Source organism: Podarcis bocagei (assembly GCF_964188305.1).
Source record: "Podarcis bocagei genome assembly, chromosome: 6".
NCBI classification, from domain to species: Eukaryota; Metazoa; Chordata; class Lepidosauria; order Squamata; family Lacertidae; genus Podarcis; species Podarcis bocagei.
In genome coordinates this window covers 94804791-94820647 of record NC_138130.1, presented here as the reverse complement: position 1 = coordinate 94820647, position 15857 = coordinate 94804791, and the positions used below count along the sequence as shown (strand labels likewise).

The following is a 15857-nucleotide window of genomic DNA, read 5'->3' as shown; positions in this document are numbered from 1 at the left end:
GGGTAAATCTTGTGTCTTCCAATACTTTGCAATGAGTATTCTTGCTGCTGTTGTATAGAACGAATTAATTTCTTAACCCGAGATACCACTGTAGAACATTCCTTGTTTTCCTAGAGTGGACATGCAAGGGAATGTTTGGTCCAGCCAGTTGAAACTTCCTCCCGGCCTGGAGCATCCTTCCTTGCATGTGACTAGTCGGCGGATGTGACCTTTCCAGACCTGGCAAAAGGACAAGGCATGCTGCTCCTCTCCTTTTTTTCCCCATCTTCGTTTCATCCTGTGAATTTCCTGGAATGAACTGCTGGCTGCCAGCCAAGCAGTCCCCCAGGCCATCTTCCTTATGGGATAAACCTGTTAGTATAAGTTTGTAGCTTTAAGCCCTAAGCCTGCCTTCAGTGATCACACTGTGCTCTGCCTGATCGTGAGTAAACTTTCTTTTTATTGCTTATGAATAAGACTGTGGTGTCTTTATTCTTTTAGGATGGATTCAAATTGTGTATTGTCTTAAGAAACTCACACGAGTTTGCAACTAGTTTTCTGCTGTGTAAACAGGAATGCACTCTGCCAAGTAAAGTAATTTGCTAATGCAAGTTAGGAAGGATATTAATAAACAATATATCCTCTCCTGCCACCCTGAACATTCCCACACCTTATACTGAGTCAGACCACTGGTCCACCTAGTTTAGTATTGCTGACACTGGCTGGCAGCAACCCTCCAGGGTTTCAGGCAATGGGGACATTTCCAGCCTTACCTGGAGATGCCAGGAATCAAACCGGGAACCTTCTGTTATGCAACGCAGCCCTTCCCCCACTAAGGCTGAGCTGCAAGCATGGAGCCTTTCACGTGAGCGGAGGGAGAGAACTGGCTGCTCACCAGGAATGATCAAAATCTGGCTCAACACTGTTCTTTTCAGACGAATTAGCAAAAAACAAAGGACCCTTTTGCCTGGCTTGTGCACACACAGCAGACATTTCCATCAGCGAGAAAACGGGGGTGGCAGAGAGAAAATGTCAAAGGTGGGCCTCGTCTGGCACCTTCAGCTCCGGGCCACATGCATGAGATCGAGAAGTCACGTGACCTGCAGAATGTCACCGCCAAAGGGTCATGTGGGATTGTGTTTCTCCTTGCCGGTGTCTGTCCTTTCTGTATATAAGCTATACTAGCCATTGAAGCAAAGAATATACTAGCTGATGAGGTCACACATTGTGTGTGTGTGTGTGTGTTGTGTGGCTACTCTGATAACCAAAGAGGAGAGGGGTCCCTGTGCCTTTAATAATTATGTAGAAGAATGAATCAACTTAAGATTTTTCATCACATTTTGGAGAGTTGATTCATTGCCTTATCAAAACAACAAGCCTGCAAGGCAGATCAGGATCATGGCCCCTCTATATCTGCAACAAAACAGGAGTTGGGTGGAGGCTGAAGGAGACAGTGAATTCTCTGAAGCTACCCAGTGAGAGGTGAGATTTGAACCCAGTGCTTTTCGATTCATAGCCGAGGCTGCCATCCAAATTCCTCCGCTTGCTTCTGATTCAGCTGGCCTCCCACGGAAGTGTCATTCCACCAGCCCAGATCTCTTCCTTCCTCCTGCTGAATGTACGGGCAGGTGGAAGTCTCACCAGCAGGAATTCCACCAGCAGAAAGTGCTGAAATGAGATACCCTAAGGGGAAGGGCTGAGCCATGCATCCTGAGCTGCTCTCACAGCTGGCACCAGCCACAATTGGGCCTGATTGCTGTGCCACCCTGAAGCTGACCCACCTTCCATTGCCGCCGCCATGATTAGTCGGGCTGTGGAAGCAGTGGCTGTGTAGTGGTTAAGAGCGGTGGCCTCGTAATCTGGTGAACCGCGTTCACTTCCCCACTCCTCCACATGCAGCTGCTGGGTGATCTTGGGCTAGTCGTACTTCCTTGAAGTCTCTCAGCCCCACTCACCTCACAGAGTGTTTGTTGTGGGGGAGGAAGGGAAAGGAGAATGTTAGCCGCTTTGAGACTCCTTCGGGTAGTGATAAAGCGGGATATCAAATCCAAACTACTCTTCTTCTTCTTCTTCTTCTTCTTCTTCTTCTTCTTCTTCTTCTTCTTCTTCTTCTTCTTCTTCTTCTTCTTCCTCTTCTTCCTCTTCTTCCTCTTCTTCTTCTTCACAGCCATCACAGCCGAAATCTGCAGCAGTAGCAGCAGACAATGCACTCCTTGGAGGGCAGATCTGTTGCCCCAGTGCAGTGGCAGACATTGGGCTCTCAAATTTCGGCAGTGCTTAGCGTGACACTAAAATTCAGGGCCCCCTGCCTCTAGTGCTGCTTTCTAACAGCATTGTTTTGGCACCCCCTGCAACACAGCACCTAGTGCAGCCAAACCGCTCACGCTATCCTAAAACCGCCTCTGCCCGGCGGGTCCTGCCACCTGAGGCAGCTGCCTCACCTTGCCTCATGATTGGGCCGGCCCTGCAGGCATGCAATATAGGTGCAGAGGCAGGGTGAGTGGGGAGCAGTGTGCCCCACAGAAAAACTTAGTTTGGGGCTGCTGGGAATCACAGTCCAAAACATTTGGAGGGCACCAGATGCGTGTGGAAATATACCATATTTTTCGCTCTATAAGATGCACCAGACCACAAGACGCACCTAGTTTTTGGAGGAGGAAAACAAGAAAAAAAAATATTCTGAATCTCAGAAGCCAGAACAGCAAGAGGGATCACTGCGCAGTGAAAGCAGCAATCCCTCTTGCTTTTCTGGCTTCTGGGATAGCAGCGCAGCCTGCATTCGCTCCATAAGACACACACACATTTCCCCTTACTTTTTAGGAGGGAAAAAGTGAGTCTTATAGAGCAAAAAATACGGTATGTAGAAAAATGGCAAGGAAAATGCAGGTGCCAGAGACGGCAGCAGTATTTCGGAGACCAATGCTCCGCTGGCTGAATTCTGGCAAAGGAATCCTTTGTGATACCACCAGAGGACTCCCATTCAGTCTCTAAGTGCACGGGACTTTCTTTTGGAGATCGTGGGACAGTTCCGGTTGCAAGTGTGAAAGAACAGCATGTGCCGATCTTTGTCGGTGGGACATTAAAGAGCTTCTCACCTCCAAGGTCCATGGGGCTTGCTTGTTTTAACAGGAAGAATAGGAACAAAAAACAGGGTTTTTTATTTTTATTTAATCATCCGGAATCCTGCCCTTGGCAATAGATGGAAAAGGAATGAATGGTTTTTGGAGAAAACCTAACCTTTAACAATTCAGGAGAGGCCCCAGCAGCTAAGCGGGCAGGAAGTTTGAGTAAGGATGGATTCACCAGCCCGGTTCAGTTTTTCTGAATTTTTCGTTACTCCAGTCTTGAGCTCAGCTTGCCACAATTCCAGAGTTTGCAACCACCACCACCTTCTGGGGAAATCTGCCAGCATTTTGGTGTGCTGTTCTCCTAACATACAATTTTTGCATGCGATTTGAACCCTCCCTGGCAAGGCTTAACAGAGCGCTAGGACCACCCGCTCAGACCGGAAGCAGCAGCAGCAGCGCCACATGGAGGGTCTGGCTAGAGGGCGCAATACTTGCCTTAGGAGCACAACACTTTCCTTGCCCTGGGTGCCGGCATCCCACGCTAGTGGTGATGACACAACACCACGGCTTCACATTGCACAATCAGTGTTTTACATCACTTCAGTGTTCGAATAAATGGGCAGCAATCTTTCGCAGAGCAGCTTATTGACATCTAAGCAGACAGCAGCTCTGCCAATATGCCAATATGGTCCGAGGCCACCATCTGATTGCAGCCCATCTTGCCCGGAATGGCAAGGAAAGTGGTCGATTCAACATCCTCATTATTGTCTGCCACACTCTCTCAGTGGGATTCAGCTGGAACTTCTCAAAACTGATAGAGCAATCGTAGACTGCAGAGTTAACTGCAGAATTAGAACGGACCCTGGGAGTCATGTAAACAGCTATATAACTTTTTGTAGACATCTGAAGGGAGCCCTGTTTTGGGAAGCTTTTAATGCTTGGGTCCCCCCCCCCTTCTCCCCCTTTCCCCCTCTGTATTTTTGTTGGAAGCTGCCCAAAGTGGCTGGGGCATAAGAAATTATTGTTATCACATACCCTCCAGCAGTTCTCCGATGAAAATAGGGAAGGAAAAGTGAGACATTCTGGGATCAAATCAGAAACCGGGACGGTAAATCTGGGGCTGTCCCTGGAAAATAGGGACACTTGGAGGGTCAGATCATCATCATCATCATCATCATCATGTAGTCCAACCCCCTGCAATGCAGGAATCCCAACTAAGGAAGAAGGATTATGTCTCTGTAGGTAATCACTACCTGACAGAGTCTCAAAGCAGCTAACATTCTCCTTTCCCTTCCTCCCCCACAAGAAACACTCTGTGAGGTGAGTGGGGCTGAGAGACTTCAGAGAAGTGTGACTAGCCCAAGGTCACCCAGCAGCTGCATGTGGAGGAGCGGGGAAGCGAACCTGGTTCACCAGATTATGAGTCCATCACTCTTAACCACTACACCACGTTGGCTCTCAATAAATCCTTGGTGGAAGGAAGAACTGGTGTCTCGTCCAATGCCAGTGAGTGCTCCTGTTCTAGAAAGCCTGAGGGATACATGTGGCCCTCGGCCTCATTTCATGTACCCTCAGTCTAATTTTAGGTAGGGGAAAGGATGGGAGAAAATGGAATGGCAGGGGAAGGGGAAGGGGATGGCAGAAAGAGTGGTCCCACCCACCACTGGCTGTGGCCCCTCCCACTGCTGGCTTGTGGTTGGGGAAGCTCAGCTCCAGGGGCCAAATGTGGCCCTCTCCATCTGGCCCTTTCCCTGCAGGCAGCACACCTTTCCGAGCCACACACCACACACCCTGCTTTGCATTTTCCTGCAGTGTTTTCCCTGGGCAGGAATGCAAACTTGTACTCTGATAACACAGAGAGGTGTGTTTTGAGTGTGTAGCCTAGTAAATCTTTCGCTATCTCCAGTTTCTCCTCTGGCCCCCTGGAGATCACCCAGAATGGATTGTGGCCCTCGGATGGAAAGAGGCATTGCAGCCTATACTTCTTACTTCAGATATTGCTGCTCTATATTCCTATTACCAGGCATGATAAACCGAGATGAGTATTTCAGGAGGCGGCAAATTAGACCTCACATTTTCCTCTTGATCTTATGGATATTGCTCTGCAATTAATAGGTATCTTAGGTTTAGGGCAGCACCCCCACCTCTACTAATATATACCTTTGATTTTTGTCCCTTCAAGTTATTTCAGCTCATTATGGTGGCTGGAACTTCATGGCTTATAAAAGGTGAAATCAGTGCCTCATCAAATTGTCTAGTTAAGAGAAACGACAAAGGGTATGTCTGATTTATTTATTATTATTTTTTACAAAAAAGCTCTTTGAAGTTCTGGCATTTTGTGATCTTTGAAAGCTTTAGGGAAACAGTAGCTTTGTGCGGGAGAAGAGAAGGAACGAAAAATGATCATTATTATCAGAAAGTCGAAAAATTCTCAGGAAAAAACAGCAATGAACAGTATCAAGCCATTTAACCAGGGATGTTGTTAAGGGGTGGCCCAGTGCAGAATTGTGTGTGTAAAACCCCAGATCATTTGCACTGGGGGAATCTGCAGCCCCTTCCCCCTTTTTTGTTTAACCCATCACTTGCAGAACAGCTTAATCCCAGCCTAAATTTGCCCCTGTACATATAATTTAGCACATGCAAAGTGTATACAAATTCATGTCCTCGGTCTGTGGCCTGAGATTTTTAAGGATTTAGCGGTATCCTAGCATTGAAGCCTATTTAAGTGAAGAAAGGTCAGGCACTGCATTGATTTAGCACGGAAACGGTGGCGGCACAAGATTTTTGTTGCCTGATGCGGAGGTCAAACATTGACATACGCACACCCAGTGCTTCTGATGCAAACACTTTGAAGAGTTTTGTTGACACCAGTTTCTGCCTTTTATCTATTTCCGTTCCTGATCCACAAGTTAAAAGACCAATGCTGGAGGAGACAATAGACCATGATTTCTTTTCTCACATTCCCGGCAGAGGATGTAGCCTCCCACACCCCACATTTCCTCTGAGAAGTCTAAGCTAGCCTGCTGCCCCCAGGTAGAGGACACTCCTTGCCCCCTGACCAGCGATGAAGTAAGACTCCACTGCCACTCCCTTTGGTTTCTGCATGGGGAATGGGCAGGGAAGTCCTTTTGTCCTTGGCCTCAGGCATCAGAAAATATTGGGCTGCCTCTTCCTCCTCGCTCGCCTCCTCATGGGGCAGACGTTGGAGCCCTGTTTGCTCTAGTCAATTGAGTCTTAGGCAAGAGACTTGGAGGATGAACAATGCACATTTTTTAATCATAATTGTTATAAACACTGATTTATAATCCCATGGCCATGTCGTTTTGAAAAGCAGATTTAAGACGCAATTTAGCAGCGTTACCCATGTGCTGATGGAATTAAAGTTCACATTTATTCTTAAGATAACCTTTTCTAAGAAAACAGAACCTTTTCTTTTGGGAATAATAGGATTTGAGATACCCAAACAACATAAAACTTATTGATTGATTGATTGATTAGCAAAGCCTGATCTTTATTTTTTAAATATATATTTTTATTGAAGATTTCTTGGTTTACAAAAGTATCTGCAATGTCTCTTTTTTCAAATTACGTTTTCTACAGGTCAGTTTCATTTGCTGAGACATTAGTGTTACGTTAGGGACACGGGTGGCGCTGTGGGTAAAACCTCAGCGCCTAGGACTTGCCAATCGTCAGGTCGGCGGTTCGAATCCCCGCGACGGGGTGCGCTCCCGTTGCTTGGTCCCAGCGCCTGCCAACCTAGCAGTTCGAAAGCACCCTTAAGTGCAAGTAGATAAATAGGGACCGCTTAATAGTGGGAAGGTAAACGGCATTTCCGTGTGCTGCGCTGGCTTGCCAGATGCAGCTTGTCACGCTGGCCACGTGACCTGGAAGTGTCTTCGGACAGCACTGGCCCCCGGCCTCTTAAGCGAGATGGGCGTGCAACCCCAGAGTCGGACACGACTGGCCCGTACGGGCAGGGGTACCTTTACCTTTACCTTTAACTGCAGAAAGGGAGGGAGGTTGAAATGGGGTATTGAAATTCAGTGCAAAATTAGTTTGTTTGGTGTGAAATGTAAAATAAAAAATAAATTATAACAAGAAACAGAAAATAAGTTGGTATTTCTTTATGCAGTACCAGACATAGCCCACAGTTTCTCCAGCTTCCAGTTTTTTTTGCTTTAGGTTTTGTTTGTACTATTGCCTCGTTTGCATCTCAGCGATATTATTTTCTAATTCAGACAGACTTCCTCACCCACCCAATTTCTTAACTGCAATCTTCTGTTGGTTCGATAAGGGGATGTGGAATGTTTTAAAATAACGAAACAGGAAAACCCCACTTGGCTCTCTCATCACTTCCCTCTTTACCCTTATCTCTGCCAGTTTCCATCCCTCTGCATTCTACCTCCTCTTACTCTGAGCACTTCAGCATTTAATAGCTCTTGATAAAGATGTCAGCCTTGAATGTATTTATATAACGGTTCAGACTCAATCACCTTAAATGGTCATTAGTATTCTATCAGCCTCCATTTCCTGTTGATGCGTCTCTTTGTCTTCAGTTAACAATTATTTCTTTGGCAGGATATAAGAGGATGTTTTCAGCATCAACCCAGACGCTATTAAAACACTTATAAAAGTCAAGTGGGGCTGCCTCTCCCCCCCCCCTTGTGAGGTTCCTGTGTTTTTTAATGCCTGCAAGGCAGGCAAAATCCAGCAGTTTTCTTCTGACATGGAGAAAGGGAAATGCACTGCCTGCTGGATTTCTGCTTTTTCGGGAGAAAAGGGAAACACGTGTAAGGTAATAATAATAATTTATTATTTATACCCCGCCCATCTGGCTGGGTTTCCCCAGCCACTCTGGGCGGCTTCCAACCAAACACTAAAATACAATAACCTATTAAATATTAAAAGCTTCCCTGAACAGGGCTGCCTTCAGATGTCTTCTAAAAGTTTGGTAGTTATTTTTCTCTTTGACATCTGATGGGAGGGCGTTCCACAGGGTGGGTGCCACCACTGAGAAGGCCCTCTGCCTAGTTCCCTGTAACTTGACTTCTCGTAGTGAGGGAACCACCAGAAGGCCCTCGGCGCTGGACCTCAGTGTCCGGGCAGAACGATGGAGGTGGAGACGCTCCTTTGTAACTGCAGAAAGGGACGGAGGTTGAATCACGCAGGCAGAAGATAACCATGTTCTCCTTATACAGGCAAGTACAGGGGTTGGTCTTTCCCAGACTTGTCTAGAGATGCCAAACATTGAACCTGGAACTTTTTGTGGGCAAAGCACCTGCCCTACCATTGAACTACATTCCCACCCTCGAAGGTTAACCATAGGCGCCTGCAGAAGACCTATTGCAATAATTAATAATAATAATAATAATTTATTATTTATGCCCCGCCCATCTGGCTGGGTTTCCCCAGCCACTCTGGGCGGCTTCCAACAAAATATTAAAAATACATTAAGCTTTGCTTCAACAAAGCTTACGCAGAAGTCAAATTGTATCCGGTCTTTATTGAGCATTTGTTCCATCTGCCGAGCAGTTAAATGGCAAGGGGAATTCATCCTGGTGGGGTCTTTCCATTGGTGATTTGTTCACCCCATGCATTTCCCCGCCACGTTTCAGAAAGCAAAAACAGGCACGGGTTTGGTGTGTTGTTTTTGTTCATAGAATCATAGAGTTGGGTGCTAGGGTCATCTATCCCAACCCCCTGCAATGCAGGGACGTCAGCTAAAGCATCCATGACAGAGGGCCACCCAACCTCTGTTGTGCTAGGTTGCCAGAGAACTGCGATTCACTTCAGCTGCACAAACTTAAATCTTCCTTCCTGCAAAATAGTGGCAGTCTGGAAGTGCCCTATAACTACAGTGGTACCTCGGGTTAAGTACTTAATTCGTTCCGGAGGTCCGTTCTTAACCTGAAACTGTTCTTAACCTGAAGCACCACTTTAGCTAATGGGGCCTCCTGCTGCCGCGCCGCCGGAGCACAATTTCTGTTCTCATCCTGAAGCAAAGTTCTTAACCTGAAGCACTATTTCTGGGTTAGCGGAGTCTGTAACCTGAAGCGTATGTAACCTGAGGAACCACTGTATTAGAAATAAAGGCTCCATCTTCAGGTGTGCTATGCAGAACAGTCGAAGCTCATCCCCATATGAACTGACCTGGACCCTGCGGTCATCATTTGAGGCCCTTCTTCATGTGCCTCCTTCCACAGGAAGTCCCAAAGGTGGCAACACAAGAACGGGCCTTCTCCGCGGTTGCTCAACATTTGCAGAATGCTCTTCCCAGAGAGGCTTGTCTGGTGCCCTCACTATGTAGCTTTGCACACCAGGCAAATAACATTCTATGGCCTTTTAAATGTATTGCTGGGAGTGTTTTTTTGTCTTGTTTTTGTCTTCGTGTTATTACACATTTCGTGTTTTCATTTTGTATTTTTATGTTGCGAACCGCCCTGCGATGTTTGGTTGGAAGGTGGGATACAGTGGCGTAGCGTGGGGGGTGCAGGGGGGCCCGGCTGCACCGGGCGCAACATCTGGGGGTTAGGGGGCACAAATCCACGGGTTAGGGGGCGCAAATCCACGGGTTAGGGGGCGCAAATTACTTGCCTTGCCCCGGGTGCTGACAACCCACGCTACGCCACTGGTGGGATACAAATTTAAATGATACAAATTTATATTTTAACAACAATCTCCCAGCCCTAGGGGGATTGAACCTGCAACCTTTTGCATGACGAGCACATTCCCTTCCAGAGTTATAGCCTTTCCCAAGTTTCCTTGCATTAAAAAAACCTGTCTTCTTTCATAGTGTGGAATTTTGCAACCACCGTTCAGGGGTTGTTTGGGGTGGTTTTTGGTTGTGTGCCAACAGTACGGCTTCCCTTGAAAGGGACTTGCATTTTGTTCATAATCACAGACTAAGGCTGTGTGCAGTGCTGGATTTACGTATAAGCTAAACAAGCTATTGCTTAGGGCCCCACTCTCTGGGGGCCCTCCAAAAAATGTAAAGGGGGGAAAACTGGATGTACAGTTCCAAAATATAAGATAAAAAACAAATAAAATAAAACCTACATACAGCAACAGTGTTTTGTTTTGTGTAGGCTCCTATGATGTAAGTAATGAGCCCCGCCTGCTAGCCTGCTCCCTAAAATACCGTATTTTTTGCACCATAACACTCACTTTTTTCCTCCTAGAAAGTAAGGGGAAATGTCTGTGTGTGTTATGGAGCGAATGCCTGCAGGTGGCGGGGGAATCTGCTGCAGTCGTGAGCAGAGGATCCATGGTTCCCCTTCCTTCCCTCCTCTGTGGTTACAAAGCATGGATCCACATGGATCCTCAGGATTTTTGCATTGGACTACTCCAAACTCCAAACTCACCGTCAGATCACATGTCTGTGGCCACAGCATGAACCACAAAAATCATATATCCACTATTTCGTTTAGAATATTTTTTTTCTTGTTTTCCTCCTCTAAAAACTACGTGCGTGTTATGGTCTGGTGCGTGTTATAGAGTGAAAAATACGGTATATTGCTCATTTCTATATCAGTTACTTTGATAAAATACATATTTTGTTATGTGCAAATGGCTTGAGATACCTATTAGGCCCATAAATTACCACATAGCATATATTCAATACAAAAAACAGTGACAATTGGTGGTTGACAAAGGACAGCTGGACATATAAAGGGCCCCATTCCCTTCAGTAGCTTAGGGCCTCATCAAACCTAAATCCGGCTCTGGCTGTGTGCACTCAACATTATATTCTACATGCAATGCACATCGAGGTCTTGTTTCTCCTGCCTAGTCCACACACAACCCAGACCCATGGCGTATTTTATGAAGAGCGTTTTCTCCAACCCGTTTCCTTCGAAAAATAAAAGCTCAGTGCAGACTGATCCTGCGTTACCACACAGTGTGTCCATCTGAAAATGGATGGAGGTGGACTCAGCACTGTGGGGTGTATCCACACCTGCCCAGTGATGTTGTGGGTGGGCATACATCAAGATCACAATCACCACTCCCTTCCTTATTCACTGGGGCATGGGTGGTAAGCGAAAGGTATGGATAAGCTAATCAAGGGAAGGGTTTTCAAATATCTATCAGGTTATCATATCCATCTTGGCAGATGGCATGAACTGGAATTAAACTAGCTTGAAAGCAACAGGTGAGGGATGAGCATGAACAGTCCTGAGAAAAACTAATTATTTGCATTGTAAACTGACACAGCCCAGAGGCTACAATTCTGTACGTACCTACTTGAGAGCAATCCCCCCACTAAACTCCACGGGAGTTACTTCTGAGTAGACACGTCTAGGATTGTGCTGACAATATCTGGGCTGTGAGAAAATTTTTTGTTGGGGGTTAGTGGTGAAAAGGGACTTGCATATGTTGAGATCAGCCTTGAAGGTCTTGGCTCCTGGTTGATTTTCCTACAGAGAACCAGCTGATTCCTCCAGGAACCATTATCCTTTTGAGACGTTCCTGGGGCTCCCTCTGGCGGCCACTTCAACTTGACTTTTGTGCAACCCAGCGAACTGTCCCATGAAGGGCGCACCCACCCATTTAAAGAAATAAACACTGCATTTATTTAACGGGGAATATATTGCTTCTCTGGCAGCTTCCCATTGACATCTGGACCCAATTCAAAAGGCTGATTGTTGAGGACACGCGGAAATTCACGAGCAAAGAGTGTGGGGAGGGGAGCACACCCACCAAATCCCAATTCCACTGTCCATATCCTTTAAGAACATAAGAAGAGACCCGCTGGATCAGGCCAATGGCCTGCCTAGCTCAGCATCCTGTTCTCACAGGAGCCAACCAGATGCCCCAATGGGAAACCTGTAAGCAGAACCTCAACACAAGAGCCCTGCGATTCCCAGAAACTGGTATTCAGTGGCACGATCCCTCTGACGGTGGAGGCAGAACGTGGCCCAGCAGGTGAGAGAACCTTCTTGGTGAGACAGCTTTGCATTCCAGGATCCCTCATAGAATCGCAGAATTGGAAGGGACCGTGAGGGCCATCTTGAGAGTCCCATGGACTGCAAGAAGATGAAACCTCTCCATTCTGTAGGAAATCAGCCCTGAGTGCTCACTGGAAGGACAGATCCTGAAGCTGAGGCTCCAGTACTTTGGCCACCTCATGAGAAGACTCCCTGGAAAAGACCCTGATGTTGGGAAAGATGGAGGACACAAGGAGAAGGGGACGACAGGACGAGGTGGTTGGACAGTGTTCTCAAAGCTACCAGCATGAGTTTGACCAAACTGCAGGAGACAGTGGAAGACAGGAGTGCCTGGCATGCTCTGGTCCATGGGGTCACGAAGAGTCGGACATGACTAAACGACTAAACAACAACAACAATGAGGGCCATCTAGTCCAACCATCCTGCAGTTCAGGAATCTTTCGCCCAACGTGGGGCTCAAACCCACAACCCTGAGATGAAGAGTCTCATGCTATACCGGCTGATCCATCTCAGTTGGGATGGCCTCCCCAGGGTCTGTCCACCTGAGGGCTCCATGTGTTGGTAGAAGGGAAGCAAGGTGTTCCACAACACTGTTCACACAAACCTGCTTTAGCAGTTTCTAAAGCTCTGAAGACCCAGCATATGCTTAGAGAGGGTTATCTCTTATTATTTATTAGTTCGGTGGTGTCTCATGATACAAGGGTGCAATTCTGTGCAAACCTACTCAAATATGGAACCATACTGAGTTCAGTGGCACTTACTCCTAGGTAAGTGTGTCGAGTGAACTCTTAAGCCTTGTTTTTATCTACAATGTGCATTTTTAGTTCTTCACTTTGCTGCTTTCATCAAGAGTGTAGTGTTTTCATTGTTTCGCTCCCAGATAACTGGTTTCATCTAAGGGTTTGGTTCTGAATTTGCTTATATTCTATTGGACTATTTTAAATCGCTCAGATATTTGGAGAAAACATCTAATGAATCCCACTGAAAAACATAGCACACCCCTTTTGATTGGCCTGCCTTCCAAAATGTGATGAGCTAGGGTAGTAAACAGATTCTGGGAATTTTATTTATTCATTCGTTCACAACCTTTCATCAGTTTTGATCCCAGGGCAACTTATAACTCAAGCATTTAATTAAATGAAAATTAGGCCACTGATTTTAAACAAGATTAAAACAAACCCATTTAACCAGAGCAGCAGACAGCACCTATCCATTTACTTCTGCTTTTGTCAAATCAACTTTCTTCTAATGGGTGAAGAGATAAGATTTTCAACAGGTGCTAAAAAACCCACCATCACACAACTTGCACCTCTGGGGGGAGCAATAGGCTTACCTCCTGTTGAAAAAAATTAGCAGACGGACATCTTACATTTATTTATTTATTTATTTATTTATTTATTTATTTATTTATTTATTTCATTTATATACAGTGCCACCTGTTCCACCAAGGAGTTCAAGTGCAGGATTCTTCCCTCCCCATTTTATCTGCACAACAACCCTCCGAGGTAGCTTATGCTGAGAGACAGTGACCTTATGCATGCTTCCTCAAAGTCCAGTCGAACCCAATAATGGGTTGCAGCCTCAGAAATCCTGGAAAATCATAGAGTTGTAGAGTTTCAAGGTACTCCAAGGATCATCTAATCCAACCCCCTGCAATGCAAGAATCATCCCTGGGTGGGCTTCTTGAACCACCAACCTTCTGGCTGACAGCCAGACACACTGACCCACTGCACCACAGAAATAACAATTGAATTTAGTGGGATTCACTTCTGAGTTAGACATAATACAGTGATACCTCGGGTTACAAACTTAATTCATTCTGGAGGTCCGTTCTTAACCCAAAACCATTCTTAACCCGAGGCGCACTTTCGCTAATGGGGCCTCCCGCTGCCGCCACACCACAATTTCCGTTCTCATCCTGGGGCAAAGTCTGCAACCCGAGGTACTACTTCTGGGATAGCGGAGTTTGTAACCTGAAGCATTTGTAATCCGAGGTACCACTGTATAGGATTGCATTGTAAGCCAGCAAGGTTTTTTACAGCATGTGTAGCAGTTTGTGTAACTGATTTCCTGTTTAAAGGGAGGGAAGGCTCTGATAACACAGAAATAGCAAAGGCCAATTGCACACAAGTATGCTTAAATAGACAGGATGTGGGTGGCGCTGTGGGTTAAACCACAGAGCCTAGGGCTTGCTGATCAGAAGGTCGGCCATTCAAATCCCCGGGACAGGGTGAGCTCCCGTTGCTCGGTCCCTGCTCCTGCCAACCTAGCAGTTCGAAAGCACATCAAAGTGCAAGTAGATAAATAGGTACCGCTCCAGCGGGAAGGTAAATGGCATTTCTGTGCGCTGCTCTGGTTCGCCAGAAGCGGCTTAGTCATGCTGGCCACATGACCCAGAAGCTGTACGCCGGCTCCCTCGGCCAATAAAGCGAGATGAGCACCGCAACCCCAGAGTCAGCCACAACTGGACCTAATGGTCAGGGGTCCCTTTACATTTTATGCTTAAATAAGTGGCACTGACGGATGCAGATAAGAGTAGGAGAAAATACAGTCAGAGAAGATACAGAGCAACCTCTTTAGAGGCAAATTGACTCTTTTCAACACAGGAGGAGTGGGCTGCCTGTCTTAGAAGCATCCAAAGTTCAAAAGAGCAAGTCCTTGATGGACCAACTTTTCCATCAGGCGAATTGGTCCATGATGACTTTAGCATTAAAGACCTAGGAATGGCCCAGTGAGGTTGCTAGGTACTTACAAGACTTTGGGGCACAGGCCCATGACACAATTTGCCAATGCACTAATTTATATAGCTGCCTCTGGACAAATTAAGGTGGCGGGTTCCTGGGATCTTCACCAGCACTGCAATTTGTAGGCAAAGTAAAAACAGGAACAAAGTCATTTTAAGAAGGGAGGGAGATGTGCAGGAACTCAAGGGCTCAGCCCCAGAGACCTGATCCACCCCATAACCACGTCAGACCCATTCTTCTCACAGCAGGTGTTGCAAAGGGAGACCCCCCCTAGTGACAGGCAGTGGAGGGGTATTTCAAATCTTGTATGTGGGACAGGAAGAAGCAATGCCCAAATATTCCATCTCCTACCCACAAGAATGGAATTCGGCTTCCAGGGAGTGGAACCAGGCATTTGACTCAAAGTAGCCCTGCAGGCTGTGACTTGCTGGACTTTGGCCCGTCCACGTCAATCAGTTATCCAGTGGAGATAAACCATATGTAGATAACCAGATTTTAAGCCACAAAGTTTCACAAGTGTTTTCTGGTTGACCAAATTCCCTGGGCAGGCTATCTTCTCCTTTTAGACATCTCCCAACATTTATTTGCACCATCAGGAACAGGCTGGTCTTTTCGTTCTCATTCACAGGTAGACATGAGTTCTTCTTGGCTGAGCCATCAACAGCTGACTGAGAACCAAGACTTACACTTGCTCTTCCGATCTGCTGGGGTCCAGTCTCCTCACAGGCACCACCTGTGTGGATTTGCAGCACCCGGCGCAGATGTATTTCAAGAAACACAGGTAAGCACTCCCGGAGATGATGACTGTGACGATGATGATAACGGTGGCACTGAACGCGGGCGATACCGTGTCCTCCAGTACAGAGTGGAGCCCCGCAGTGGCAGTGAAGGTCGGCAGTTCTGTGTTCTCCCCTAAGAACGGAAGAGAAACGCGAGACAGGGTTCGGTCATTCTCTTTAGAATACACTAGGAGTAGAAAACACGCTGGCAAAATTGAATTCAAAGAAGCGGACGCTCAGGTTGCGAACATGATCTGTGCGGGATGCACATTTGCAACCCGCAGTGTTCGCAACCCGCATCTGCGCACGCACGGGTTACAATTCAGGGCTTCTGCGCATGCG

At 46.7% G+C, this 15857-nt stretch overlaps 1 protein-coding gene across 2 annotated transcripts in view; it reads right to left on the bottom strand.

Annotated features, from left to right (window-relative positions):
- The window catches only part of LOC308588817 (uncharacterized protein), a gene marked incomplete at its 3' end in the record, with an annotated part of 117300 nt that overhangs the window by 49976 nt on the left and 51467 nt on the right, over positions 1 to 15857 (bottom strand). The window contains exon 2 of one of the 2 annotated variants that reach the window (XR_014008900.1): positions 12380 to 15648. Coding sequence is in view for 1 of the 2 variants with exons in the window: in XM_081197508.1 (XP_081053634.1) it covers positions 15419 to 15648 (230 nt within the window). Of the gene's footprint in view, positions 1 to 12379; positions 15649 to 15857 lie in introns of those variants that run through there. The other variant, XM_081197508.1, reaches the window with a different exon arrangement.